Raw genomic sequence first — 26,437 nt, 5'->3', positions numbered from 1 at the left:
CCAAGATCCGATGGTCGCTAACCGGATTTGTCTACAGTGTCCGCGGCGACTCGACATCTTCATTCTTCTCTTTGTCTTTGCCTCTGCGAATTCTGTCTGCCAACAACTTAACTACTTCATCGGCAACCTTCTATCGCGGCGTCACTCGCTTTTGCTGCCAACGCGGGCCTTCTCCAAGGATCTTCACTGCCGACAAGCAGAGCCCCTTCGTGCAGCAGGACTGATGACGGCCGTCGAATCTCTCCCCCTTTCCCTCTCTCAACAGAGCCTAGTCAAGATGGAAGAGCGTAAAAGACCTTCTCCTTACGATTCCGTAGAATCCGCTCCGCCGCTGAAGAAGCAAGCCACTTCTGCAAATGGCGCGTCGAAATCTCACAAGGATGATGATATGCCCTGGAAGGATGATCTGGAGGTAAGCCTAACCTTCACACCCCCTTGTCTATCTGAGACCCAAGCTAACACGCTTTTCTGTAAACAGAGATTTCAGAAAGATGCGATATGGCGGCAGATGCAGGAATATAAGAGAGAGAAAAATACCCTTGAGGCTCAATTAAAAGAGATGCGCAAGAAGGCTCGATATCACGACGATCATCTCCGGATAATTGATGCATGGTTCCAACAAGTTGTCGATGAGGTCAAGGTCATCGCCAAAGTGGATGAGGATGTAGACATGGACCCTGTGTCCTTGCCCTCTTCGCTAGCATTTTCGGATCAAGAACAATTTGAAGAACATCTCCGCAACCGCTCCAGGCAGATACAAGATGTGATATCGAGACTGTTCGGTCCTACAAAGCCGCCATCGCCTGACATAGCAGAATTGCAGTCACAGGTCGCAAAGTTGTTGGCGGCGGAAAAAAGTCACCTTGCCGAATTACAGCGGCTGCAGTCGGAGAAAGACGATTTGGATCACCAGCTAGAAAATGCCTCTCTCAGGTATATGACGGCCGAACGCAAAATTGACAGGGCGAAGAGTGTAACGGTCGCCAAACTAGAGAAACAGGCATTACTAGGCGCAACTAAGCCCGCGGGGGAGGAAGGTGGTCCGGTCAAGAGAGAAGAAAGTACGCTCAATGGCACAACAGACAATTCCGAAGAGCTGGCTGAGCTGGAAAAGGAATTGAACAAAACCGTGGCAGCATCAGAAAAGCAGAAAGAGCAGTTGGACAGGTTGGAGGAAGAAAATGCAAAGTTGACCGCACAGATAACGGAGCTGCAAACGAAATCGGCAAGTTTGACGGATGACGACTATGCAAAAACCGAGTTATTCAAGCAATTGAAATCGCAACTCGAGGATACCGTCAAGAAAGTTAACAATCTTGAAGCCACCAATACCGATCTCAAGGAAGAAGCCTCGAAATTGCGGTCGGAAAGGACGACATATCAACTTCAGCTGGAAAATGAGCAACGAGTGGCAATAGTAGAGAAGGAGTCTCTTTTGGCGGCATCAGAGGCCAATCTGGCAAGGATCCGACACAGCAGAGACGAATTACTAGCCGATCAGGCTGTCAAGCAAGCTTCTCTGGATCAGAATCAAGAGGCTGTGAAGAAGATAACGGAACTGGCTTCGGCGCAAGAAGATCGTATTCGCGCGCTTGAATCCGAAAACGAGCGGCTCACAGCTCAACCAGGCGAGATGGCTGTGGATAACGCAGAGCTGGATGCTTTGAATCTGGAAGATCTGCGGGCCAGATACCATGAACTTGACAGGAAGTACAATCTCCTCAATGGTGAACTCGCGTCCATGTCGACAGCGTTCCAAAAGACGTCAAAGATTGCGAGTCAAAAAGTTTCCGAGTTTGCTGCAATGGAGGAGAAGGTGCTGAAACTGTCGATGGATAAGACCAAAGCCGACCAGAAATTCTTTGCCGCGATGAAAAGCAAGGAAACTCAGGCTGGCGAAATCAGAACACTGCGGCTGCAGAACGCAAAATCGGCAGAGGCAATCGGGGCGTTGAAAGACGCCGAAGCGGCCACGCGAGCGTTGCTGGCCACGGCAGATAAACAGCTGTCCGAGCTGAAGGACGCCTTAGCGCATAAGACCAACGAACATCGAACCGCTCAACAACAAAACATCACTCAAGGACTCGAAATCTCCAGACTCAACACCCAAATATCTGAGCTGAAAACCCAGGCCACTGCCAAAGACGTCAAACTCGCCGCCGCAACTAGCGCTTGCCGTGCGGCTGAAGTTGAAGTGGAAGATCTTAAGTCTTCGCTCAAAGACACGCGCAGAAATCTGGAGACGTGGAAATCCAAATCAGGACAGTCCGAACAGTACGAGATATTGAGACAGTTTGCATATTGCAATATCTGCAAACGGAACCTGAAAAACACCGTGATCAAGACGTGCGGACACACGTTCTGCAATGATTGTGTTGCTGAACGGCTGACGTTGAGGGCGAGGAAGTGCCCGAATTGTGGGAAGGCTTTTGGCGCGAATGATCATATGCGGATCACACTTTGATCCCTCGATCGCGTGCTGAGAATGAGGAGTTTTCTGTTCAAAGACAATGTATCATATCGATATCCGAATCCAAGGCCAAGTCCGTCGAAAACGACTTGTGACTCGAGACCTCCGGCTTCCGACCTCACTCAACAGAGCTTGAGATTAGATTTTGTGGGCTGTTTCCTCGGAGGCGCCCCGAGCATGCCCATGCTGCAAATGTACGAATATTGCATCTCACGACATCAAAACTTCGCAAACGAGTGGCGGACATCGGGTGCATGTTTTTAGCCAACGGGCTAAACGCACACTCGGAACGACTGTTGGAAATTCTGCGGTGGAGCTGAGCAGGCTTGGTGGCTGGTCGTCCATTGATTGCGAAACACCGCAAGGCACGTCAGAGGAGTGAAAGGCGGCGACAAGACGAGACGAAGCAAGGGCCCGTATCTATCCATTCAATGATCGATCCACTCCTGGTTGTATGTGTCGGCCCCTTCAACCTTGGGGTGTGGTAGTACCCGTATCCTGCATGGCTTGTGAGCTGTCTCTGCTAGGCGCTGATTGAGACACAGGGCGGCTCGACAGCATAGCTGAGAGGGTGGATAGCAAAGTGGCCAACATGATATAGTTCGTGCCTGGATGGCGGAAGGCTCTGCGCTGGCCTGGAGCTGTCAGGTAGTGTCGAATGGAGAAACCCATTTTGAAACCCAAGACCATCCGCTTCTTGATCTCCATCTGATGTTGTCTCTTTTCAATCGTCCACATCCATTTTACTCTCCAGCTTGATGTGTACGCGTCTCCCTTCCCCTCGTTCTTCCCTGTCGTGGATCTCTTTATCCCGGTCCGCCGGATTGAGAGGCCTTCGGCCCCCTTCAGGATAGTCCTCGCCCTTTCCTTCGGTCTGTTCTTCATTTCCTCCTCCACGTTCATCAAGTTCGTCGTGTTCGTCACCGTCACCGTCACCGTCGCCATCTCCGTCGTCCCCTTCTCCATCTCCATCCCCTTCCCCTTCGCCTTCCTCCTTGTCATCGCCGTCTTCCTTCTCCTCGAACCCCTCCAGCGGCGGGAAACTCAGGTGCTTCCAGTCCTCGATCTCTTCGATGATGCTCTTCAGCCGGTCGCGAATGCTCTCCACGGCAAAAGTCCCTAGCAAGAGTCTCAGCGGCGGGTACCGGCAGTGGCCGAGCTGCCAGACCAGTTCGGCGGCTTTGACCACCGAGGTGGGTTGGTTGGCACCCATCCACTGCAGGGACCGCTGGGCGTGGGCGGCAGGGGCGTCTTTCGTGGCGTACGGCGAGGACGGCCGCGCCACTTTGAAATGGCCGAAGAGGGCCAGTGCGTTCTGCTTTTGGATTTGTTGTTGTTGTTGTTGTTGTTGTTGCGGCTGCTGTTGCTGTGGGATTCGTCCGTTCGTCGTCGTCGTCATCGTCGTCGTCGTACTAGGTTGACTGGGCTGTGGAGGAGGAAAAATGTCGTTGTCGTCCCGGCGCATGTGTGCCGGCTCAACGAGGGTGAGTTTGATGTTGAACGGATCAACCTCGTAGAGCATGCTTTCAATTAGGCCTTCTACGGCATACTTTGTTGCGCAATATGGACCGAGGCCAGGAACTCCAAGCGCGCCACTCGTAGAGCTGAAGATCAGATACCTCCCGTCCTGTCGTCTCCGAAAATATGGTAGAGAAAGTTGAATGATGTTCAACGTGCCCATGAAATTCGTCTCGAACTGGTTTCGAATCTCATGTTCGTCTTGATCTTCACAGGCTCCAATCACGCCGTATCCCGAACAGTTGGCGATGATGTCCACTCGGCCGAACTTTTTCATCGTCTGTTCGATGACCGAGGACACGCTCGAGCGTATACGTACGTCACATAACAGCCCCAGATATCGATCCGGGATGTTATGCCATTTCTTCACGCTCTCTAGGTCGTCTTGGAAGGACTGGCCCACGGCAGCGACAATGTCGTTATGACCCAGGGCGGCTTTCGTCACCGAGCGGCCCATATGTCCTGTTGCGCCGAAGACGAGCCATACTTTCTGTTGCGGCGGATTTGCTGGAGACGGTGGATCGGTTGTGTACGGCAGGGAGAGTTTGCCAGCGCCAGTTGTTGTAGGATAAGGAGAACGATAAGCACCCGGTGATGTTGAGCGGGTGTCGTTGGAATTTGTGCGTTTTAGGTCATCCATTTTGTTAGAAGTAAAAAGATGAGATTCTTGCTCCGTGGTGTATCTCCGTCCAGATTGGGGCCACGCAGTCTAGGAAAATGCAACGCAAAGGACACGAAAAGGCTGGGGAGGCTTGAATCGGACCGATACCACGATCAGACAATTCACCACATCCGGCCACCAAACCCAGGCAAGAAGAACATTTGGAAAACCCAGACGCAGCCAGTTGTCAGGGCGGGTTAGACAGGTTGCTGACTGTTCAGTTACACGCCGCCTGACGCTTTTGCCTTCATAACCAACCTCCTGCGGCGATATTGGGTCGAGCAAGGTGGCAGCGGAGGCAAGGGTTCAGTCTGCGGGATTCCAAAAGGTGTTGAATCCGAACTGAAGCCAGTGTGTAAGCATATGCATTAACGGCAGTGGCCAGGGAGATCAGCTCTGGTCGAAGAAGGTCGTCGAAGCCTGATAGGAACAAAGCGGGAGAATAATGTGGACCTGGTGAGTAGTAGGTGCTTACTTTTTGCTTCAAGTGGCCGCGCATCAGAAGGATTCGAGTGGCATTATGTGGCCAGAATGGCAAGGCCCAGTCTTCTGCAGGAGGAGACCAACGGCTCGCTCCTAGCTACTGAGACTAGCAATGGCCGTGTTCCTCTGGGGATCGATATATGGTCCTGGTCCAGACAATGGGCAATGCAAAAAAGGAGGGAGTGAAACAGGCTCAATGGTGATATTTTTCAGTGGGATCGGTCACTTGTAGAGGTGCGGTTGACATCTCCTGTGAGGTGGTATTTGACTTTGGTCGTCAGCAGAGACAGTGGACTCGGAGAAAATATCTGATGGTTGTCGTTAGAGTGAGAAATGAGCAGATATGAAGGCGGGTTTGATGGTGGTGACGGCGATCACTTTTGCCAGTTTCGCATCTCCACCAAGACATGCTCGGCACCAACGCCATCGGCCACCAATACCAATGCCGCCAATGCCAATGCCGCCCATTGCGCAAGAGGCTCACGCTCCCCAAATCTGACCAAAGGCAAAAAGATTTCTCTCAACGTGCAGTTGCCATCCAGCTCGTAGGATTTGTCTCTGCAGAATATTTAAATCCCGAGATACCTCCCCTCTGTTCGCCTTGAATCCATCGCTACCCCTCTCGACACAGCCAGCCCGTTTGTCTGCAGCGCAACCTCGTACACCTGTATTAAAACTTCCCCGCAATCACTATGAAGGCATATTGGTTCGATAATCAAGAGGTAAATGCGGGATCCTTCTCATGCCCATTTATCCTCTTTCAATGCTAACAGCTTCTCTCAGGGTGACCAGCGCCTCGCACACGACTCGGGACGTGCAGTTGATCCCTCTTACTTGGCCCAGATCGGCGTCCTCTACCATCACTGCCCCGAACTGACCTCCGTCGATGCCATTGCCAAAGAAAGAAAATACAAGAACCGCGATGAAATCACGGTCTCTCCACAAGCCATGGGCGCCGTCTATGAAGACAAAGTGAAGATGTTCTTTGACGAGCATCTACATGAAGACGAAGAGATTCGCTATATTCGGGACGGCGCAGGTTACTTTGATGTTAGATCAAAGGACGATGACTGGGTGAGAATTCGGCTTGAAAAGGACGATCTGATCATTCTCCCCGCGGGTATCTATCACCGTTTCACCACCGATGAAGATAATGTGAGTAGGCCGGCTCATCATATGGGACCGTGGTGGATGTGGACGGGGCACTGACCGGAACCACAGTATATCAAGGCTATGCGCCTGTTTCAAGACGAGCCCAAGTGGAAACCACTCAACCGTGGTGCCGAGACCGACGTCAACGAGCACCGCAAGAATTACCTGCAGACCAGAGACGGCATTTCTGTGGCATAACAGATGGCTGGAAGGCCGCAGGTGTGATTGATGAGGCTTCTAGCTCGAAGGAAATCTTTCCCTCGCGAGTAGATTATTTGCGCGACGTAACACACGAGTTCTGAAAATGATGAAACCGCCTTCTGCGTCGAATACATACCGCTTAAGCGAGAGCCTAGAACCAATCTGGCTTTATGCATTTCTCTGCTTAGTTGACAAAGCCATCTCTTGAACATGAGGAGTCCATAACAAGTTTGCGGTGTAGCAGACGGTTTCGTGTATGATGTTGTATTGCAGGAATCCATCTCCGAAACCGGCCATTTTGCAGATGTAATTAGTCGTTCTGCACGCAATGTACCGTTAACCATAAGGAGGCAACCGTCCAACGGCATTCTAGTGGCCAGGAGAAGCAACGTCCGGGCAAGGCTGACGTTGGATTGGGGTTCCGGCAATGGCAGGCAATCCGCGGAAACACTGGGTAGTAGTAATACTCATTGTGACGACCTGTCCATCTTCCGCTGCCGTTGGGCAGTTATAAAATAGGCTTTTTTCTTCTTGAGCCGTCTCTCGCTTAAATCTATTCGCGGTATGTTTTTCTCTGCGCAACTGCTCGTTACAGGACAAGACCTGGACGGCGAGATGCAATTGTGGGCAGGTGGTGCTTGCTGCGCTTAGTAACGAGGAGTGTCGTCCAGAAAGGTCAAATGGTCGGTCGCAAAAGCCGGAGATCCGGGCGCCACGGGTGTCTCAAGGCTGTGGAAGGCTGAGGGCAAGGAGGAGGAACCAGGAGGAGGTTTATACTCCGTAGGGGCTCTGATGGGATCGCAGGGCGGTGGCACCCAATGGAATGACTGGATAAAAATTAGTCATTTCGCTTTTTCATCTCAAACACGCAAAAAGGACGACTATGTCCGCTGATTATTTGGGATGAGAGCGTCGTCCCGTCTCGGCACCAGGCTGTGAGTAGTCCCCCGATCTTGCTGCAAACTTGAGATCGCTGGGCGCGGTAGGTATGTGGTTACCTGCAGGTGCGGTACAAATGACGGAGGAGGGGGTGTTTCATGCTAGAGACATGGTGGGTAGGTGGTGTCGGGTGGCGTGGCAAGCAGCAACAAGCGATGGAAGCATCTGTTGAAACGAAAACGCGGGGGTTTGACACTTTGGCTTGCTCGTTGGTTCAACAGCGTTGGTGCCGAAGCGCACATCAGACCATTTCCCTCTTCTGTCCCGCCTACGCCTACGAATAGACACTTAGGCTACTGAGGCTAACGACGGCCCTGCCTTAACTCTTACGGAGTGCCTAGGGTAGGCGTCTCCTACGCTCTGACTGTTAATTAGTTGGCGGCCTCGGCATGCAAACGCTTGTCACTGCAAGCCTACCGCCTTTTGGCCTGCACACCAAGACGGCCTGGCGGCGTCTGTCGTCTTCGTTTGTTTCGGCCACAACACACACACACAACACATGCAACCTCAGCCCATCTGCACCCAGCAAAACCTACCTACACGAAGCCCACTTGTCACTCGCAGTTCCCGCCCCTTGCCTCGAGGTTCCCAAGCCACCCAAGCCCCAGTCTTGTTCCTTAAATGCTCCATTCATCCACGATGGCGGACTTGTTTTCCCCCATGCTGCTGCTGACACATCGTTCATTGATCGCTTCACCGTTTAATCTTCTTTTTATTCCCTTCTGTAATCCCTAATGACCTTCTCGGACGCCTCTGTATATTAATAGGCAGTCATTAAGAGACATTATCGGCGTCATTTTTGTCTGCGCCACCGACACGGACAAATTCCTCGACATACCTGGCGAGTCCTCAGGTGGTTGTCGGGTCCGCCCCCGCTTTTGGATGCTCTAACAACCACCATACAATACTCCGCTTACACTCGACGTTCGATCGCAAGGCAATTTTTATCGGTGGGAGGTGTTAGATGAGCAATCTCGTTCCAAAATGGCGTGTAACGCCCCCACGAGTCGGTTCATGTTTGTCGAGTACTCGAAACCCGTCGAACCAGTCAAGGGCCAAAAGAGGCGACGTGGCGGTCCCAGTGAAGTGCGAGCGGTAAGTTACTGTCTCGCTCAGAAATCCGAGGGCGCCCATATGGGACCCGGGGATTTTTGGCAAGAGACCTCGTTCCACGTCTCGGCTCCTTCATTTCGACGACTGGTGGCTTGGGTTCTTGAAGAGTAGCCTTTCTGACTGTCAAGTTCTAGCATATCACTAAAAACTACCATCGAGCGCTGAGAGTCAAGCGCCTTGAGGCTCTCAAGAAGGGACAAGACGGCGGCACTGCCGAGAGATCAAAACTGGAACCTCGCGAAGGCCCTGCACGGGAGGCGAGGGAAGGAGAAGATGGTGATTGCGATGGCGTGGATGAAGAAGAGCTCGGGGAGAACGGTGACGGAGAAGGGCAGTCCCCGCGCAAACCGTCCTGTACGCCTCCCGTGGGTGATGACCACAAGGACATCATCCCCCACCTCAGCAGCGCCCGCGGCCTTCAATCCGTCCTCGGCGAAGGTCGAATCGATCCCTTTGACGCCTTCCCTGTGCAGGGCGTGCCCCTTTTCGTCCATCAAGTTCTCGACCACGTACGTACTACTCTCTCCCCAGAATCACCGGCTCGGGGTTGTCATTGAAGGACCGGAAACACCCCTTATTTTCCCGTAAGATGTGCCAATCGAATCAATTACTGACAAAAACGGCGTGGCCGTCCTGTGGCAACAGGCCCTGTCCTACTCCTGGCCCAACACCGTCCCCGTCAAACGTTCTCTTTCCAACATGAACCCCGTCAAATCTGCCTGGTTGAAGTGCGGCATGGAGCATCCCGTCGCATTTCACGCCTTTGTCTACGCGGCGTCATACCACATCCTCTGTGCATACAACGGGCGGGAGATCAACGACTCGGCTCCCCTCCTACGACTGTCGCACAAGGTTGAAACGATAAAGCTCGTAAATGAGCAATTACAGTCGCTCAGTCTCTCTCTCCCCAAGCGAAAACAACGAGACTACAATACCTCGAGAGAAAACGGAAGTGGAATCGGAGCTACCACGACAGCACCCACCGATGCGCTGATCATGGCCGTGACGATCATGAGTATTCATAACACCAGGGACGAAACACCGTACCCGAAAGTCCATCCTACATCTCCCATGGCCAAGGTCAACAACCTCCATGTCTACGGCGCCATGGTCAATGATGAAAAGCATATCCAGGGGATTTTACTGTTGGTTAGTCAGAAAGGAGGGCTTGAAGGCCTTGAGATGTACGGAATGGCCGATACAATGCAATTGTAAGTCTGGTTGCTATCTATTCCCTCCCACCATACGGTGAATGGTGATTCTGAATGACAACGACAGGTGCGATCTGTACTTTGCTTCAAAATACGTATGCAGACCAAACTTCCCGTGGCGCCATCCCATCAAGTCACTCGTCTCTACAGGAAAGCATTTGCTCGACCATGTGGCCATTGACTTGGATTCCAAACTTGGCGCAGGGTTTCGCTACCTCCGTCAAAGTCCTGCCGGTCAGCAGTTGCTCGAGGCGTTGGACGCATACTCCGAGATCACCGTAGCCCTAGACCACCATGTACGTGGTGGTTCCACTGCCCCAGAACTCGTGGAGCTTTCAGAAGCCCGGAACTGCGCCCAGCACCGACTCCTATCTCAAATACCGTGTCCGTTGGATTTGTCGAACGCCGAACTGTGTGTCCATCAAGCCGTCCGGTTAGGGGCACTGGTTTTCAGCGACATGGTCATCTTCCCTCTACCTCCTCCGCAAAGAGTGAAGCCCAGGCTTGCTCTGGCGCTGCAACAGACTCTCGAGGCCTGCGACCTTCTCGGCTGTTGGGACTTGCACGGTCAAGTCTTACTTTGGTCTCTGACGTTGGGAGCAATTGCATCAAACTTCACACCCCAACGATGCTGGTATATTGAGCAGCTGCTACAGCAGATCTTACTCTTACAGATTCAAGACTCGTCAATACTGGAACTGATTTGCTCGAGGTTCTTGTGGTGGAAGCCGGTTTGCAGTGAGCCGCTCCAATGGCTATGGGACGAGATGTTCCCACCGAGCACAATAGAGCCCACTTGAGAGAGTACACAGAGGGAGTGATACTCTGCCCTTATTGTGGCTTGCACTGAGGAGCACAATGCACTCAAGAGAATGGCGACCCACTTACTTCCTTGGCTCTGACCAGGTACAAACTCCTATGCTGTCCCAGAACCCTGGTCGAGTCTTCCTCATGAAGCCGGAAGAGCTCCAGGCATGACTCGCAAGGGTTGAGGAGTTTGGGCATCATCTTCATGTTCGATGACCTGACTGTCGGCACGATGATGACCAGCCCGCCATCTAAGTCCCTCAAAGATTCTCTCAGTTTCTTCTTGAGAGGGAAAATGGTCCTCTGGCTTTGGCTCTTTGCGATGATCCACGAATGAAGAGGATCGCCGGTCGTCTTGAGTAGGAGGTCGCTCGTCATCCTGGCCTTCCCTCACCCTTGTCTTACCCATCCGTGGCCACAGGCCGGGCAGAGGAACCACTTGAACTCTTGGCTCGACGACCCTCTCCTCAAACCACGCTTGTGCTCTAGCTTCCACTAGTTGAGCAATCTTTGGTACGTCCTGCAGGCGAGTGCGGGATCCAATCAAGCTTCGAACAGAAATGTCGAGTCGATAATCGGGGAGGAAGGAAAATGCGAGATTGGTCTTGGGCTTACCCGAGGAGGCATTCTTGTTTTCGCTGGATGGGTCGTCCTCTGTGACAGGGACAAAACTTATGGAGAGAGTGCCAGAGAATCTTACGACCGAAACCGCAAGGGCGACTGGCAGCACGGCAGAAAAGGGTTTGGGGTAGTTGAGGATGAGTGCGGTCTCGATAGCTAGAGTCAGGTTGTCGTCTGATAGGTCGACATCCATCAAAGCTTGTAGCCTTCCACCAGTGGCACTTGACAGATCGTCATCGACGGCGATGACTCGAACATTGCTGAAAATGGGAAACTCTTCGCCCATGGAAACTTCGGTGATCTTGATCTTGTCTATATACGACGGCCTCTTTTCAGGGTCATTGATGGTCGCTTCAAGACTCGCAAGGATGGCCGAGGAGCTCCCTGAGCCGTCTCGCAAATTGTAGACTGTCTGGCGGTACTGTGCTATTGTCTGCGCAAGCAGGACGTTGAACCAGTCCAGACTCTCCGGCTGGTGCGTGGAGTGATGATGGTGCTTGCCATGCCCGTGGGCCCCGCCGTGGCCGAGACCGCGGCTGGGGATCTGGTAGTACGTCTTGCGCAGGATGGAGGCGATGTCGGTCGCGTTTGTCGGCACGGGGCGCAGGATGTTGGTGGCGCTGGCCTTGGTCCGCAACGACTGCGACGGCGCGGGGGTCCGGGAGGACGCGAGGCCGTGGAGGGACGTGGTCCGGACGTGTTTCGGGGCCTGTCGACGAGAGGAGGAGTAGGACGAGGTCCGCGAGCGCGCCGGCGAGGGCGCCTCGCCGAAGATGAAGAACTTGATGAAGCACCCCAGAAAGACGACCACGGACAGCTGGCCCAGCAGGAACCCTTGCGTGAAGGTCAAGGACATGGTGACGAGGAGGACGAGCGAGACCAGCGGCCTTTGCGGTCCATCACTGGGAACGGTCCTGCTCCGAGACTTGGACCATGCGCATTGGGGCGGCGGTTGGGCAATGATGCAAAGCACTATGTGTGAGGGAGTCTTGAGATCGCATGTGCGGAGATACATAGTGCGGGTCACCGGGGTGTGATCCGCCGTAAAAGATGTACTGTAGACTACAGGTGCAGACCAGCCCGTTCCAGGATGTTGAGCAACCGAGCTCTCTCAGTCTATTATTCACTCCAGCATGATGATGAGCTGCGAGTCTCAACAGGCTCTATCTAGACACCAAATGGCTGATACACAACTCGGCAGCTTCTCAGAAGCTTTTGATTCCTCAGTCGGGTGTTCAACCGCTCTTCCTCCCTTTGACCTTCAAGTAGTCTCTTAGCAGAAACACAATGCTTATACACAATCCAAGCCCAGCGAAACCAATTCCAAGGTACCATGCCCCGCGGTATCCCAGCAAAGTGTCGTGTGGCGTGCGTCCACCGCGGTTGACATGCACTTCCACAGTCCCTGCGAAGCCCAGTCCCAGCGATATGCTGTAGTTGACGATTGTGGTGACGAGGCTGGCGGCGATACCTTGGTGTTCCTTCCGCACCGCGTTTGAGAGAATGATCGTTGCTGCAGGGAATGACATGTCCATCCCCCAGGGGATGACGACCAGCCCGACAAAAGTCTCCGCCCAGTACGTTTGGTGGACAGGCGTGGTGGCGACCAGGATGTGCCCGACCGTGAACCAGGTGAGCGCGATCGTCATGACCATGGCGGGCCGAAGTTTGGACAAGAGGATCCCCGTGACGACAGAGGCACAAGCGCCGGAAACGGCCACGGGGCTCATATATGCGACGGTAAGCAAAGGTGAGGCGCCTCGCAAGATCTCTAGGAAATTGACCAGGTAGAAAAACCATATCCCTAGATTTTCCATTGATTAGTTTTGCAGACACACTCGGGCTTCTGGAACCGGTCCGTACCAAATGAAGCCCAGCCACAGACAATGCAAGAAAGCACAAATCCAACATCCACCGTCAGTGCGTCGAAAGGAACAAGCGGGGCTTTGGCGACCCGGAGCTCAATGTAGAAGAACAAAGGCACCAGCAGGATTCCGATGAGCATCGTCACGTAGACGTATGCTTTCTGCCAACCCACCGTTGGTGCCTGATTCCATGCGAAATTGAACAGGACCAAAGCCGTGATGCCCACTGCGGCACCAGGCAGATCAAGGAGCTCGAGCTTGTTCCGGAGGGAGTAATTGGCAAACTCGGTTCTTTGCGGCGGGCTCGGAATGACAAAATAGGAGACTACTGCAAGGATGGCAAGGGCAATGGCGAAGGAGAAGAATGTCCAGGGCCACCACGTCAGAGCGAAGACCCCTGCAATGGCACAGCCGATGATCGAGCCACCTAACGATGACAGATTAGCACAGCGAACAAAGCCGATGATTCGGTGGCTGCTCACTAACCGGGAGCACAGGCACCAAAGAGCGCAAAAGCCATGTCCTTCCTTGGACTCCCATTCGCATAACTTGCACCCAGGAGAGCCACCCCATTCGGGAGGAGGATGGCAGGGCCGATTCCTTGGAAGACCCGAGCAAAAATGAATAGTACATGATTCGAATAGACCGCCAGCCCAGCGATCATTGACCAGATCGAGAACCAGATATACCCAACAATCAGCATTCGTTTGTACCCAAACATGTCTCCCAATCTTCCGCTGACGAGAATGAACGTCCCAACCGTCAGGCTGTATCCGGCAATCAGCCATGTTAATTCGCTTGGGTTGGTGAGGTTGAAGCTCCGTCCTATGTCATGGATGATGATGAGTGTTTGGCCCAAGCCGACTTGTGTGGTCATCTGTGCGGTGCATATGATTCCCACGAAGAGGATCTCGTGCGGCAGAGAAAGGGTTTCTGCAATGGGTCTGCTGCTTTGACGTGAAATGCCGTCGCCGATGGTGATCTCTTTTTCAAGAGGAGCCGGTGGAGCGTCTCGATCTCGAGCTTCCAGATCCCCCGACAAACACTGAGGTCCTCGGTGGGCGTTTTCGGCAGCCATCCCTCCAACAAATCCAAGTTTTGGAAAGGAGGAAGGCACTGGCTATCCTCCCAAGATTTCATCATGCCGCAGGGCAGACGCGTCCTTTATACATGAGCTTGCGGAAGTCGTGGGGCTTGTTTCCGAGCTATCGTGGCGGCGCATCGTATCTTGCATTGGGGATTCGGACTGCTCGCTTGTTGCAGGGTCTGATCACTCGGACTGTGCAGATAGTTCTACCTTTGGCAACTGTGGAGATGCCTCTGAGTGGGGACCAAGGCAGAAGATGTCCTCGACGTGTGTGACCAAGTACATATTGGGACATCTGCTCAAACATCCAGCACAGCATGTCCGTCAGACCTTGAATTTGTTGGCCCATCGGCCGGCGAACGAGGCCGTGCAACCCCGTGCTCGCACAACACTGTCGCATAGGGAAGCTTTCGATTGCGTCTGGGTGGAACTGGGGACTTGATCCGGAGATATCTTTGCAGCTTGCGGAGGGTCGGAGCCTTGCGAGCCCCCGGCATCCTGGGGGCCTGGACAGGAATATCTTCATTATTCAGCGGAGGCGGTCATGTTCCGCAACCATGTTCCCCCTGGTGACGACAAGGAGTGCATTCTACCATGTGTTCAAGTACGAGCTTGTGTCTGTCTGCTCAATTCAACCACGTCTTGTGGTTCTCGGCATGGCTTGCAATATCTTTGTCGAGAAGTTGATCTATCCTTAAAAAGGAGAAAGAGCAAGGATACTGGGACTGTGGAAATCCGACATACCTGGATTGTCTTCATCAAGTGTCAATGTTCAACCTTCGACATGTCTCCAAGCGATCTGCTCGATTAGATCGATCGCCTTGTTGATGATCCTCACGACCCTTTCGTAAGACTGTGGCGCTAACTTGAATAAGTATCTGGGATCTGTGCGAGCGCGAGGCACATTGACCGGGCCACCGACTTCGATCCCCATTCATACTCGTGGCAGTGTTCCAGATTTGGTCTGCTTCTGCGAGATCCTTGTGTCTCTAGACGATCACATCATGCCTTGATCCACATGCAGTGCGAATACGGCCGTAGAAAACGGCCATTACCGTATCGGTGGCAGCTGGGGACGGCGCAAGAAGAAAGCTCACCTTGACAAGGATACAGTTATCTGCTCCTATGCTGACCGTGCCTCGGATTTTGACCACGAACAACTGGTTGCTCACTTCGTTCGGTGCACTTTGACATGTCGTCCCAGAGCTGGTGTTGACAAAGGATACACGAGGCTTGCTGGTAATGTCCTGCACCCGGGCGCTCCTTACCATTGAAGATATTCATACCAGAGGAAGTGATTCTTATGGGATTTGTTGCTTGTTGGAACGGTTTCGGTTGCAGGCTGAGACCCTCAGAATGCTGGATAAGCATGGGTTATGCAATAAAGCTGCAACCTTCTTGATTCGAAGTCTACGAAGGCATCAACACGACGGGGCTCATGACTAAGGGTTCCGAAGTTCGATACGCTGTATGTGACATCTCACCTGGGTCGGTCATGTTCCTGACGTAAAATCCATGTCGATGCTATCTCCGCCAGTGGAAAGGACCCGACTTGCTCAGCCCTCAGAAAATGATACGACTCTCTGTTAATCTAGGAAGCCCATGTAATATGGTGCGAAGTGGTGTTCAGCAGATGAGATCAAACGAACAATGGCCACTTCGGCCGTCAAGATCAATCAGGTAAGTATATGGATTAGACACATGTAGCCGGGCACTCACTTCGAACAATCTATACAACCCAAAGATTCGAAAGAATACATACAAATATATGGATTGACCAGACATGAAACACCCCCAAATGGTGGATCAACGGCCAATGTACTTGAGCTCCAACTTTCGAAGAATCGGATAGAGGATTCCCACACACACCAAGACAATGTAGTTGCCCACATCTCCACCATATGCACCGATCGGTTTGGCAGCGGGACCAATGTACTGTGAAAGGGGAAAATCAGCATACTGTCAGTCTCTGGTGCAGATGGGAGTGTTCCGCAAATGTTTGCGGAACAATAAGCCAGTGGGACAAGAGACCTGGAGAACCACTGAGAACGGTCTGGGGAAACGTACCCAAGTTTGAGCCATGCCGACGAAAGCAACCCCGATACCAGCAGCCAGTGTGGTACACCCTGCAAGGCCCAAAGGCATGCGGTCCTTGTCCTGCCAACCTTCGACATCGTATCCGATTTTCGGGCGAAAATAAAAGGTCTCGATGGCCAGGATGAGTCCGAAACAGATGGTCCAATACCCAATCAAACTCAGCGCGTTGCTGATGATGGATTCGAGGTCGTGTCTTCCACCCCAGGCGAGCCCAAGGCTGATCGCGGCGAGAAGGGTGTTCCAGATGAAGCGGGGGACAGCCATGAAATGTCGGCCCCAGAGCTGGATCGATAATGAGGAAGAATAGAGAATGGCGACTTCGTTGCCAACTGGAAACAGCCAAAGTGTTAGCGGGGACCTACATCCATCGTAAAAGGAGAGGGAGAAGGCATCGACTGGCGCGAAACTCACTGAACGACAACGTGTACATCACACCAACGAACTTTGCGAAGCCCGACGGGCGCATAGTCCCAACTATGAGCGCTCCAAAGCCACCGGACTCGTATAGGTCTGCCATGTCCTCGTTGCTGTTGACGGTGCCACCGAGGAGATTACCCAGAATGCTGACGAACATGGTGGGAAGCGCCAGCCCGATCCAGGTCAGAGTGAAGAGCATCCACTTATTGGTGTTGGTCGGATAGTGGATGTAATAGTCGCCAGACATGGAGCACCAGGCCGCGGAGGCGCCAAAGAGGATGGCAAAGTACGACAGTGCCGATCCGGTCTCGTCGAGTCCGGACACATACGACAGACCCGGCGTGGGCGAGTAGAACCGAGCCGACAGGCCGTAGTTGCAGCAGAGGAGGACAAAGATCAAGACCCACGCCACCGACTCGTACTGATGGATGATGCGGAAGCCGAAGAAGGAGATCAGGTACGAGGCGGCCAGCACGATGACGATTCCCGCAACGTCGCTGATGGAATCGTCGCTCACGGCTCTCAGGAGCTGGCCTGCCACAATGCAATTGATGGTGCCGAAGCCGATGTTGACGACAATGTTCAAGAAGCCACAGAACTTGGATCCCCAGATGCCAAAGGCAAACCGTGAGGCTGCGATTTGTCGGAGGCCCAAAGCTGGGCACAAGGTGGCTGTGAAGGCGGGGACAATGGACCCGGTGGCCGTCGATACCACAGTCAGGCCAATGGATTTGCTGACCGACAGTCCAAAGATCGGTCCCAACATGCCCAGACTGATGTATCCGGGCGACATGAGCAACGAGAACCAGAAGACCATCATCTGCCAACCGCGTTAACATGGAGAATCCGCCGGGGGGGGATGGGGGGGGGGGATAGATGAACGCACGTTGGCCACATGGGGAGGGCGTCGCTGACTCTCTGGGATCCTTTCAGCGCCCATGCCCTCGATCTTGAGCTTATGATCCAGCCAGAGCTCGGCTTCGCGCAGTTTGCGCAGGACGGGATTCCCGTCTCGAATCTTGATGACCTCAAGCTCGCCATGGCCGAGGTGCGGCTCTTGAGGCTCGAGAATCCCGCTCTCGAGAGACGCGGTGGGAGTCTCTTTAGTCGTGGCTGGAATCTCCTGCACCGCGGCGTCTCCTTTGGATTTGTCTTCATCCATGACGGGTTGTATCAGGAAGGATCACGGAAGGTCGAATACAACTTCAACAACCACTTCGACTCGACTCAAGCCAGGAAGGAATAAATCAACCGAGAGTGAAGAAGCTGTAGCACTCCATAACCCCCCAGCCGTCCCGGACGATGATAGACATCCATGTCCTTATGTACCGGGTCAACGAGGCCTGGGCATATACTGCCAACGACGATAACGCTGTTCGCAATCGGCCATCGCCGGGAAAAGAGTATACAGCGACCCATCTGGACCTCTCTCGAGATATGGATAGAAAGACTAATAGAGAGCAGAAGGCCCTCTAGTGTCTAGGACTTATCATGAAGCTCCTCCCTTGGCGACTATGCCATGATAGGTTCCTATCTGCGTCGAAATCGGGCTACCGGTTGGCCACCCACTTTTTCTCCAAGAGGTTATGTTACAAGCGACACTGCCAGCGCGGAACCCTGGCGACGACAGATTGATTAGAATCAAGTCTCTTGGGTCTTGATGGGCCAAGGCTTTCGCGCAGAGTCGAAGTAAGATTGGAAAAGTGCGCGCACAAGACCGTGGTCCGCGGGTCTAGTGACCTGGAAGCATCGAAATCCCTAACTTGCGGGTGGTCGCTATCTCGGGAAGCATTTTCGAGGCCCAAGGTCTTTACTTCGTTTGGACACTATTTCAGGCACCGGTGGACAACCTCCAGGTGCACTGTTCGACAGGCGGGATCCACCGACTGTCTCATCCCTGCAACGGACGCAGCTTATACAAAACCCTGCCCGTCAAGTAAAGTTGCTCTTTGGACGAGGGTTCCTGATCGATCCGGTATACACGATCATCTTTCTCTGACCTCCCGAGCACTCTTCCACCAGGAAGGCCGCAGTCGTGATGGTATCTGACCAAGGAATCACCCCGATGGCGGAGCGGAGAGCTCTCCGCGACGAGCTCCTCGCCGGCGAGGATTACCCTTTCATACAGGCACTGCCCAAGGTCGAATTGCATTTGCACATCGAGGGCACGCTGGTGCCGGAGCTGCGATGGAAATTCGCACAGCGCAACAAGCTCCAGTTGAAGAGTCCTCGCACCGGTCAGACGTACGAAAGCATCGAGCACCTGAAATCCGAAGTCGACACCTTCACCTTCTTCGAGGCGTACTACGACGGCTTCAAGGTGCTCCTGACCACGGAAGACTACTTCGAGCTGGCGATGAATTACTTTGAGAGGGCTGCGGCCATGAACGTGCGCTATGTCGAGGTTTTCTTCGATCCGCAGGGCCACACGGCCCGGGGAGTCTCCTGGGAGACCTTTATGTCGGGATTCAAGCAGGCCTCGGAAAAGGCGGAGAAGGTGTTGAACGTCAAATCCACTTGGATCATGTGCATTCTCCGCGATTTGTCACCAGAGTCGGCCATGGAGCACTACGAAGCCGCCCTCGACTACCGCGACATGATAGTCGGACTGGGCTTGGACTCCGAGTCGTACAAGCTGCCGCCGTCGCTGTTTGAGAACGTCTGGTCAAGGGCTCGCGCCGACGGCTTCTTTAAGTTGACTGCGCACTGCGACGACGGTGCTAAGGAGGACGTCGGCGAGCATATTCGTGAGGCGGTATGCTGCATGGGTGGATCTGGGGCAGATCGGATTGACCACGGCACCAGCGCCGCCGACGACCCTGAACTTATCGAGATGATCAAGCAACGTGGCCTGGGCCTGACGTTGTGCCCATGCGCGTATCTGCGGTATTACACCAGCGAGTCGACATTTGGCAAGATTTCGTTGTTGCACGAGGCCGGCGTCAAGTTTATGATCGGCAGTGACGATCCCGCGTACATGGACAATAGTTGGCAGTTGAGCAACATGCTGCTGGTCAAGCACAAGTGTGGCTTTAGCAATGAGGATATGGTTCAGCTCGTCAAGAATGGGGTGGACATGTGCTGGGGGCCGGCCGAGCTGAAGACTGCCATCTTGGAAGAGATCGACCAGGTATGGCACAGTTACTCAAAAGCGAAATGAAACAGAAGGAACACGATGGACATGTTGGCCAACCGCTTGGATTCCGCATGTATGTGCCAATCAAATGAAGATGGAAGAGAAAGGGAGGGATTTTGGGGCGTCGAGGTCCCATCCATCTCTCGCCCGAAATTCAAGTTGATGATGTATATACAATGTTGTTCGACTAGACCGCGTCAAGCTAGAATCAGAGAGCCCGTGAACGTTCCAGCCGTGATGGAGTCATGGTACTCGCCACTCGTCCACACTCTTTCCAACGTATCCGCGGCGACCCCCAGTTGCCGACATCCCGAGGTTCGCATCATGGTATGCAAGAACTGTATCAACCACTGGCGCTTTTCGCCATGTTCCTCCCCCTCGAGCCACAGTCCCGCTTGGAACAGAGGCCAGAGCGAAGCGTGACTCCAGCCGCTTGGTTTTCTCACGGCCTGGGCCTGTCGAAACACCCTCTCGACCAGGCCGGTCGTGTCGAACATCGAGTCACCACGCTCGTGCAACCGGAAGAGCCGAATCACGTAGAACTGAATGCCTGCATGCCACATGCAGACGACGTGGGACATTTGTTCCGAATAGCCGGGCCGGGGCGCCCACGCGCTGACGCGACGATAGAGAAGCTCGGCCTTCTCGAGGGCGCCCGTGGAGAACAGTTGGCCCCGGGGCTGCATTTTGTACAGCATGGTGATGTCCACGATGTACTCGAGAAGATCGATGGGGCACGCGAAGGCTTCATTGCCCCATTCGCGGACGTTGGCGGACTGGTACCGGTTGAGAATCGTTTTTAGCTCAGACGAGGTGAAGGTGAGAAATCGATCCGACGTGGTGGAACGCAGAATGTCGAGCCTGTCATCGGTCAGTCTCTGTTGGTTCTTCTTCCCAATTTGCTCCGTCTGCAGATGTCTTTCTCACCACGCGAGTCGCTGTTCACAGTAACTTCGGTCTGGCAGGGTCGACACATGCTCATCCACGAGGGCTTTCGCCGCGGGGATGTGAGTGTCGAACTCGGCACAGGCGCCGGAACACATCTGAGGAAAAAAGGGAATTCAGCCATCAAAACGGTCTGCCTCAAGGTCGACCGACCGGGTTCCATACGTCTATTTGAGCCATCATGAGGATGCTCAGTAATGTTCCATAGTCCGCGGACAACGAGCGGGACTCGAGCCGCTGGCGCATGAGCTTCATGGCAGTCACCTGCCACTCCCGGCTTCTCGCCTCGAGGGCTTCGTTCTGGAATCTGGATGCCAGATGGCCCGCGGCCGATGCTGCCACGGCATACCGAAGTGGCAGCACTCGATTGGTCAAAGGGTATACGTAGAGCAGATACGGGCTCTGCTCAGGTTTCGATCCAAGATAGGGGATCGTGCTCAGGTCATAAGCAACTGCTCGATGCATATTGGGATTAGCTTGACCGAGGCCTGCCGGCGTTGCGCAGAACAGAAACAAAGTCTTTCTTCTATCGAATGTTCAAACGCAACGACGAGTCTTGTACGTGCTCATGATCGAGGAGTCAAGAAGGACTCACAGTAGTCGATAAAGGCATCCAAGCCGTCGGAAGATCCTGGGACCATGTTCTCAACGGTCAACGCGACTGGATCCGGAGGGCTCTTCAAAATTTCCTGGTTCTGCCGCCGTTGTTTTCGAGTTCCAACAGGTGGTGATTTGGCCAGGACCGTGGTGGTCGCGGATGGAGCTTTCGACAGAACGCGTTTGGCGGAATTGTCGTCGTCGTCGTCGACGCCGCCGCCGCCGTCATCGTCGAGAATGACGGGAATCGTCTTCCCACGGAGCTTGCCGCGGGCTGCGACCCCGGCCCAGCGGGTTACATAGCCCTCGCATACAACGGACCTGTCCTTGCAGCTCTGGCAAGTAGGCAAAGTCTTGTCGCATCTGCGGCCGCGGCGCCGACAGGTGCGGCAGGCTGTCGGATGGATTGCACGGCGGCTCGTTTCGGTGGAAAGCGGCATCAGCAGCCCCCTGTGCAGAATTATGAAGTAATGACAATTGGAGGTTTATAGGATAAGAAGGAGGTCTGAAACTGGGGTTCTCAAAGAGGAAATTATGTCAGTTGGGATTCGAGAGGATAAATTAAACACAGGACACAGGTCAACTCAGGGCTCTGGGCTACTATTGAGCTGGGGGGCGTGCTTCCCCGATAAGGCCCAAGATAAGGCAAGTTTCCAGTGCTCTCTTCGACCATCGCGAGGACTTCTCCTGCCGGGGTCGACAAGAGCCAAAGGCGGCTGGAACAATCTATTGAACTTTCATTGGAGGCGATATCTACCCTCCACGCACTTTGAGACTCGGTATAGCGATACAGTACGAGGTACAGTGGAAAGCCTTCGCCGCCCTTCTACAGTCCAGCTGGCGGGGCAAATCCTGGGGAATCGGAAGGGGAGAGTATTATTTACTTCAAGCCACCTAAGCGAGCTGGGGGCAACTCGTGGTCAAAAGCAGGCCTGTTCTTAGCGGACGATAAACTCCAGAATCACTCCAATGAGGATCGTGGACGCACATTGCAACCTATTTGGGTTTAGGAGAATATTTCGATTTAAACGACCGAGCCATTCGACCTCAGGCCTCGACCCCAAGAGCCTATCATAAATGGAGGAGAGAATAAATCGAGGCATGAAGTCTCAGCCTCGGTAGGTGGACAGAGACACAATCAGGGATTCTCACGGCTCAACTTTGTTACACTCTTTACTAGACCGTACGTGTCAAACCTGAAGACAGCCATCAGATAAACTCCCAGCGGTGATCAGACTCGACAAACGCTCGCAGCTAAGCATGGCTCACGCGAAATGCTTCAAACTAAAGGCTGCGACACCATTTCGTAGGTATAGTCATCCGGTCTCAAACCAAGGGCTTTGAGTTTCTTCACAAATGGGTGAGTCGGTCTGTCGGCCATCATGCCCCGGATATGCTCCTTGCCAATGTTCCTGTGGAGGTCTTTGAGCCCTTCATCCTCGGCGGGAACCATGGGATATATGGTGGTGGTAGGGCTTGGTGAAAAGAAGAAAGGAAGAGAGGTCCGGTCAGTGTTGCCCTGAGAGAATCAGTATTCAATGCCCTTTTTGCCACCGGCTGGAAATGAGGCGCTCACCTTTGCGCAGACGCGATGGATAGTTGAGCGCCACCGACCGCCGGAAATCAGCTCGAAATAGCTGCCTGTATTCACAACAAAGGCATGCTCTATGACGGGGACTTTGACCCAGATTGCATTGGCGTTCAGGACCTCGAGGCCTCCTATTTTCCCTATTGCCATTCAGTCAGTATTTGGACGTTATGCGGAGGAATGCCAGGTCTTACGCTGAGCTAGCAACGTGAAAGCTATGAGAATGGGGTCAGCCATGGTCCCTTGTTGTCTCCTGACTGGGGAACTCTTGGGTACAGACACTCACCTCCATAGTCAGCGTGAGGATAGAGCACCTGCTTGTACTCGGTCTCATCAGGCTGCGGCGGGTAGTGATTGATTGTGATGTCCGTGAAAGGCACTTCGAAAAATTGGTCCAGGGCAGTCTCTTCTAGTCCCAGCGCCAGCGCAAATATTTGGACCAGTTTCTTTGCAAACAGGTACACTTCTGTAACTGATTTCACGCATTAGCACCCTGTTGTCAAATAGGACGCCAAAGCGGCCCTTACAGTAGCTGTACACATTTTGACGGAACTCTGGAAGCTCATCGTCAGGCCACTGATTCAGAGGAACCGTGCCGGCCGGAGCGACTTTGATGGCATGCTGCTCAGGATTTGTGTAGTCGTTGCCCATGCCAAACGCTTCGCGGGCTCCCCCAAACCCCTTTCTCTTATCGGCAGGGTTGACCGGAGTAAATCCTTTGGCTGCCGGACTGTTGTTGACATGATATTTCATCTGTGCATTAAAACTTTCAGCCGTGGCTCTCTATCGCACCGAGGCGGTGGGCGTTTACCTTCACATCATGCGGAAGAGCAAAGAACTTCGCCAGTGCATCAAAGGCGGCGTCTGTAAGGGAGGGTCTCCCATCAGTCCACAATGAACGACGCAAATTGCGGCCATGTGATGCCGGATGCCGTACGTACCCATCTTGTCGGGGGAGACTGGCGGGTTGACCAAGTAGAAGAAGCCGACATCTTTAGCAGCTTGACCAATCTCTTCTGCAAGGATTTTGCGCGCTTCCAGGTCTGCTGAAAAGATCTGGGAAGCGTCTATGGTCGGGATCGACTCGAAGGTTGGTTTGGCGTTTTCGCCCGTCAGTATGGGCCGGCACTGGACTCTGTCGACAGACTTGAAGTAAACGTAGTTAGGATCGGAAGGGAGATCCTCTAGCGAAGCCATCTGTTCACTCTGAGTTGTCGCTTGGTCAACGACTTCAATATCCGCAGGTACATATAGAGACCGAACGCGAAATGTAACGATGAGCTGTAGTTCTTATGCCCTCGCGTGGGGCAAAATTCACCTCTAATGATACTTTCAGTCAATGCGCGTACTGAGTCAATGGGGTCAATATCTCAGTCTCGAGCTCCACTGAATCTACCAAAGATAAGGCGTCGGAGCTCCCCGAGCTCTTGCTTAATGACCACGCTACACCTGGACAGCAGCTAACGGAGCTTCCTCCCTGGACCTAGCATCGCCAGTGCTTTAGACGAAACAGACAGTCAATTGCCGTGTGATATTCATGATCCTCACACTGGAGAGTGGTGGCTGTCCATGATGCAAGAACAATCGTCTCATATTCCACAACGCAATAGCGAGAGATACCTGGGGTCTATACAACCCCTAAATACTGTTCCGCCAAAGCCTGCAGCTCATCTAAGATAGATTTCTTCAGGCTTTCGGCCGCCCAACTGATGTGCACAGCATTCCGCTGTAATTTGACCATGTCGGCGTCCGTGAAATTGCATTTTTCGGCCACCAGGATCAAGTTGTCCTCGACGTAGTTCATGCCCATACAAGCTGGATCGTCGCTATTTATGGTGACCAGAATGCCATAGTCAAATAGCTTTCGCAGCATATCCCTGAAGAGCGCCTGTTCTCCCTCGACGTGAAAGAGATACCCGTACGCACCCCACAGACAGCAAGTCAACCCCGTTCCTGTGGCTTTGAGCATCTCTATGAGCTCGGGCTGCTCCACTGCATTGAGCCCGTGGTCGATTCGGCGGATTCCATCTCCCCCCAATTTTGTCAGACAATCACGGATGTTTTGATGCGTGCCTTGAGCATTGACGTCGCAGTGTGCTGTCAGATGGAAACCGTCGGCCTTCGCTCGTCTGAACACCTCATCGAAGAGCATGGGTGATCTCCCAGTCTCCAACGAGTCCAGACCGATGCCATGGATCTGGTCGCGGTACTTCAACGCTGCTTCGTACGTCTCCATGGCGTACTCGGGGCTTTCGTCGCGCAAAAAACACATGATCCAGTTGCAATGAAACTTCGCTTCCTCGTCAGCCTCGCCCAGATCGAACGCAAGAAAGTCATGGATTGGCGAGAGGGCTACTCACGCCTAGGGTTTCTTGCGCATCAAGCTGGGCTTTCCTCAATCCGGCCATCACGGTCTTCATGTCAACTCCGCGCCGAGTATGTGCCTGAGGGTCAAAGAAAACTTCGGAATACCGGACTTTCATCTCGACGGCCTTCTTGAAGTAGCCCATCGCCAGTTCATAGAAGTCCTCCTCAGTCTGGAGGACTTCCATCGCGCCGTAGTAAAGGTCGAAGAACGCCAGGCTCCCGCTTTCCTTCTCATTGCGAACTCTCTTGTCGAAGCTGTCCAGGTAATCTGCCACGGCCTCTTCCTCGGTTGCCCATTTTAGCGGTATGTGATGTTTTTTGGCCAATTTATACCGTAGTTGCGGAGTCAGCGTCCCTTCAATATGCACATGCAGTTCGACTTTTGGGATTTTCTTGATGAATTCCAAAGTCGCCACCATCGTATCAGGACGAAAGAGGCGTGGAACCTCCCCTCTTTAGCAATGCAGAGAAAACCTGAAGCTGAAATCTGGTCTTCGACTTGTGTGTGATATCCCAATCTCAGAATCGATTTCCTCATGTCTCCGAATTGGCAAGAGTAGTATCTGGCATATGTCCTTCTGCGACGTCGGTCTCCACGACCCAATCAGGTCGTGACTGTTGCGGACTAGCCGTTTTGAGTCAATAGATACGTCGCAAGCACATCGACCTCTGATTTCTAGCACCGAGCCTGCAATTGCCTTTGAGAGCATTTTAGGATAGGTGATTTGTTGGGCTCTACTGGGGGTTCATGTAGGAAAGCTCAACGAGACCAAAGTCGTCTCACCTCGACCTGGCCATACGGTCTCAATCGGCTGCGTCCAATCCTAGTGGTAGGCGAAAGGTGGAAAAGGAGGCTTCAATCCCAATTCTGCCCATCCAGGTCACAGTGGCCATCTGTCTCGAGTTCCTAGTACGCTTTCAACTTGGTGTCGTCATGTCGTTCAACATTTTATATTTCAGAACTGTATTGTCTTCACGATTCAATCGACCATAATGTCCTCAGAGTCTGCCGTCTTTGATAACTGTGGGCAAAGTATAAACTAGTGCAGAATACTCAGACACAGCTTGAGCACTACATCAACACAGGCTGCCTTCAAAAGCTTCGGCCTACGCAAGAGCCTCCGTGATCGGCTGATACTGCTCATTGTGAGCAAGTGATTGC

The 26,437-nt window shown here is 53.3% G+C and overlaps 8 protein-coding genes across 8 annotated transcripts; 4 read left to right on the top strand and 4 right to left on the bottom strand.

Annotated features, from left to right (window-relative positions):
• The first annotated feature begins 85 nt into the window (after positions 1-85).
• PV07_02156 (uncharacterized protein) lies at positions 86-3,150 on the top strand. Its single transcript, XM_016388748.1, has 2 exons — positions 86-412; positions 479-3,150. The coding sequence occupies exons 1-2, from the start codon at positions 224-226 to the stop codon at positions 2,462-2,464; spliced, it is 2,175 nt and encodes a 724-aa protein (XP_016255676.1). The 5' UTR covers positions 86-223; the 3' UTR covers positions 2,465-3,150.
• Positions 1,280-5,470, bottom strand: PV07_02155 (uncharacterized protein). Its single transcript, XM_016388747.1, has 2 exons — positions 5,125-5,470; positions 1,280-4,991 (listed from the first exon to the last, which is right to left on the bottom strand). The coding sequence occupies exon 2, from the start codon at positions 4,626-4,628 to the stop codon at positions 3,195-3,197; it is 1,434 nt and encodes a 477-aa protein (XP_016255675.1). The 5' UTR covers positions 4,629-4,991; positions 5,125-5,470; the 3' UTR covers positions 1,280-3,194.
• A 160-nt stretch (positions 5,471-5,630) lies between these two features.
• Positions 5,631-6,802, top strand: PV07_02154 (1,2-dihydroxy-3-keto-5-methylthiopentene dioxygenase). Its single transcript, XM_016388746.1, has 3 exons — positions 5,631-5,854; positions 5,916-6,287; positions 6,354-6,802. The coding sequence occupies exons 1-3, from the start codon at positions 5,825-5,827 to the stop codon at positions 6,480-6,482; spliced, it is 531 nt and encodes a 176-aa protein (XP_016255674.1). The 5' UTR covers positions 5,631-5,824; the 3' UTR covers positions 6,483-6,802.
• Positions 6,803-8,021: 1,219 nt separating this feature from the next.
• Positions 8,022-11,467, top strand: PV07_02153 (uncharacterized protein). The gene is made up of 4 exons (XM_016388745.1): positions 8,022-8,519; positions 8,672-9,046; positions 9,183-9,748; positions 9,816-11,467. The coding sequence occupies exons 1-4, from the start codon at positions 8,409-8,411 to the stop codon at positions 10,546-10,548; spliced, it is 1,785 nt and encodes a 594-aa protein (XP_016255673.1). The 5' UTR covers positions 8,022-8,408; the 3' UTR covers positions 10,549-11,467.
• Positions 9,721-12,138, bottom strand: PV07_02152 (uncharacterized protein). The gene has a single exon (XM_016388744.1). The coding sequence runs from the start codon at positions 12,030-12,032 to the stop codon at positions 10,698-10,700; it is 1,335 nt and encodes a 444-aa protein (XP_016255672.1). The 5' UTR covers positions 12,033-12,138; the 3' UTR covers positions 9,721-10,697.
• Positions 12,139-12,411: 273 nt separating this feature from the next.
• Positions 12,412-14,119, bottom strand: PV07_02151 (uncharacterized protein; the record flags this gene model as incomplete). The annotated part of the gene is made up of 3 exons (XM_016388743.1): positions 12,412-12,980; positions 13,040-13,468; positions 13,528-14,119. 3 exons carry the CDS (start codon positions 14,117-14,119, stop codon positions 12,412-12,414), a joined length of 1,590 nt encoding a protein of 529 aa, XP_016255671.1.
• A 4,588-nt stretch (positions 14,120-18,707) lies between these two features.
• PV07_02150 (adenosine deaminase) lies at positions 18,708-19,852 on the top strand (the record flags this gene model as incomplete). The annotated part of the gene is made up of 1 exon (XM_016388742.1): positions 18,708-19,852. One exon carries the CDS (start codon positions 18,708-18,710, stop codon positions 19,800-19,802), a length of 1,095 nt encoding a protein of 364 aa, XP_016255670.1. The 3' UTR covers positions 19,803-19,852.
• Positions 19,853-22,599: 2,747 nt separating this feature from the next.
• On the bottom strand, positions 22,600-24,105 carry PV07_02149 (uncharacterized protein; the record flags this gene model as incomplete). Its single annotated transcript, XM_016388741.1, has 7 exons — positions 22,600-22,839; positions 22,897-23,048; positions 23,103-23,123; positions 23,195-23,380; positions 23,436-23,661; positions 23,720-23,772; positions 23,850-24,105. 7 exons carry the CDS (start codon positions 24,103-24,105, stop codon positions 22,600-22,602), a joined length of 1,134 nt encoding a protein of 377 aa, XP_016255669.1.
• Between the last annotated feature and the right edge of the window lie 2,332 nt (positions 24,106-26,437).

The sequence above is a fragment of the Cladophialophora immunda genome, assembly GCF_000835495.1.
Source record: "Cladophialophora immunda strain CBS 83496 unplaced genomic scaffold supercont1.1, whole genome shotgun sequence".
Lineage (NCBI taxonomy): Eukaryota > Fungi > Ascomycota > Eurotiomycetes > Chaetothyriales > Herpotrichiellaceae > Cladophialophora > Cladophialophora immunda.
The sequence above is the reverse complement of the archived record's forward strand: the minus strand, read 5'-3'. Positions and strand labels throughout refer to the sequence as shown.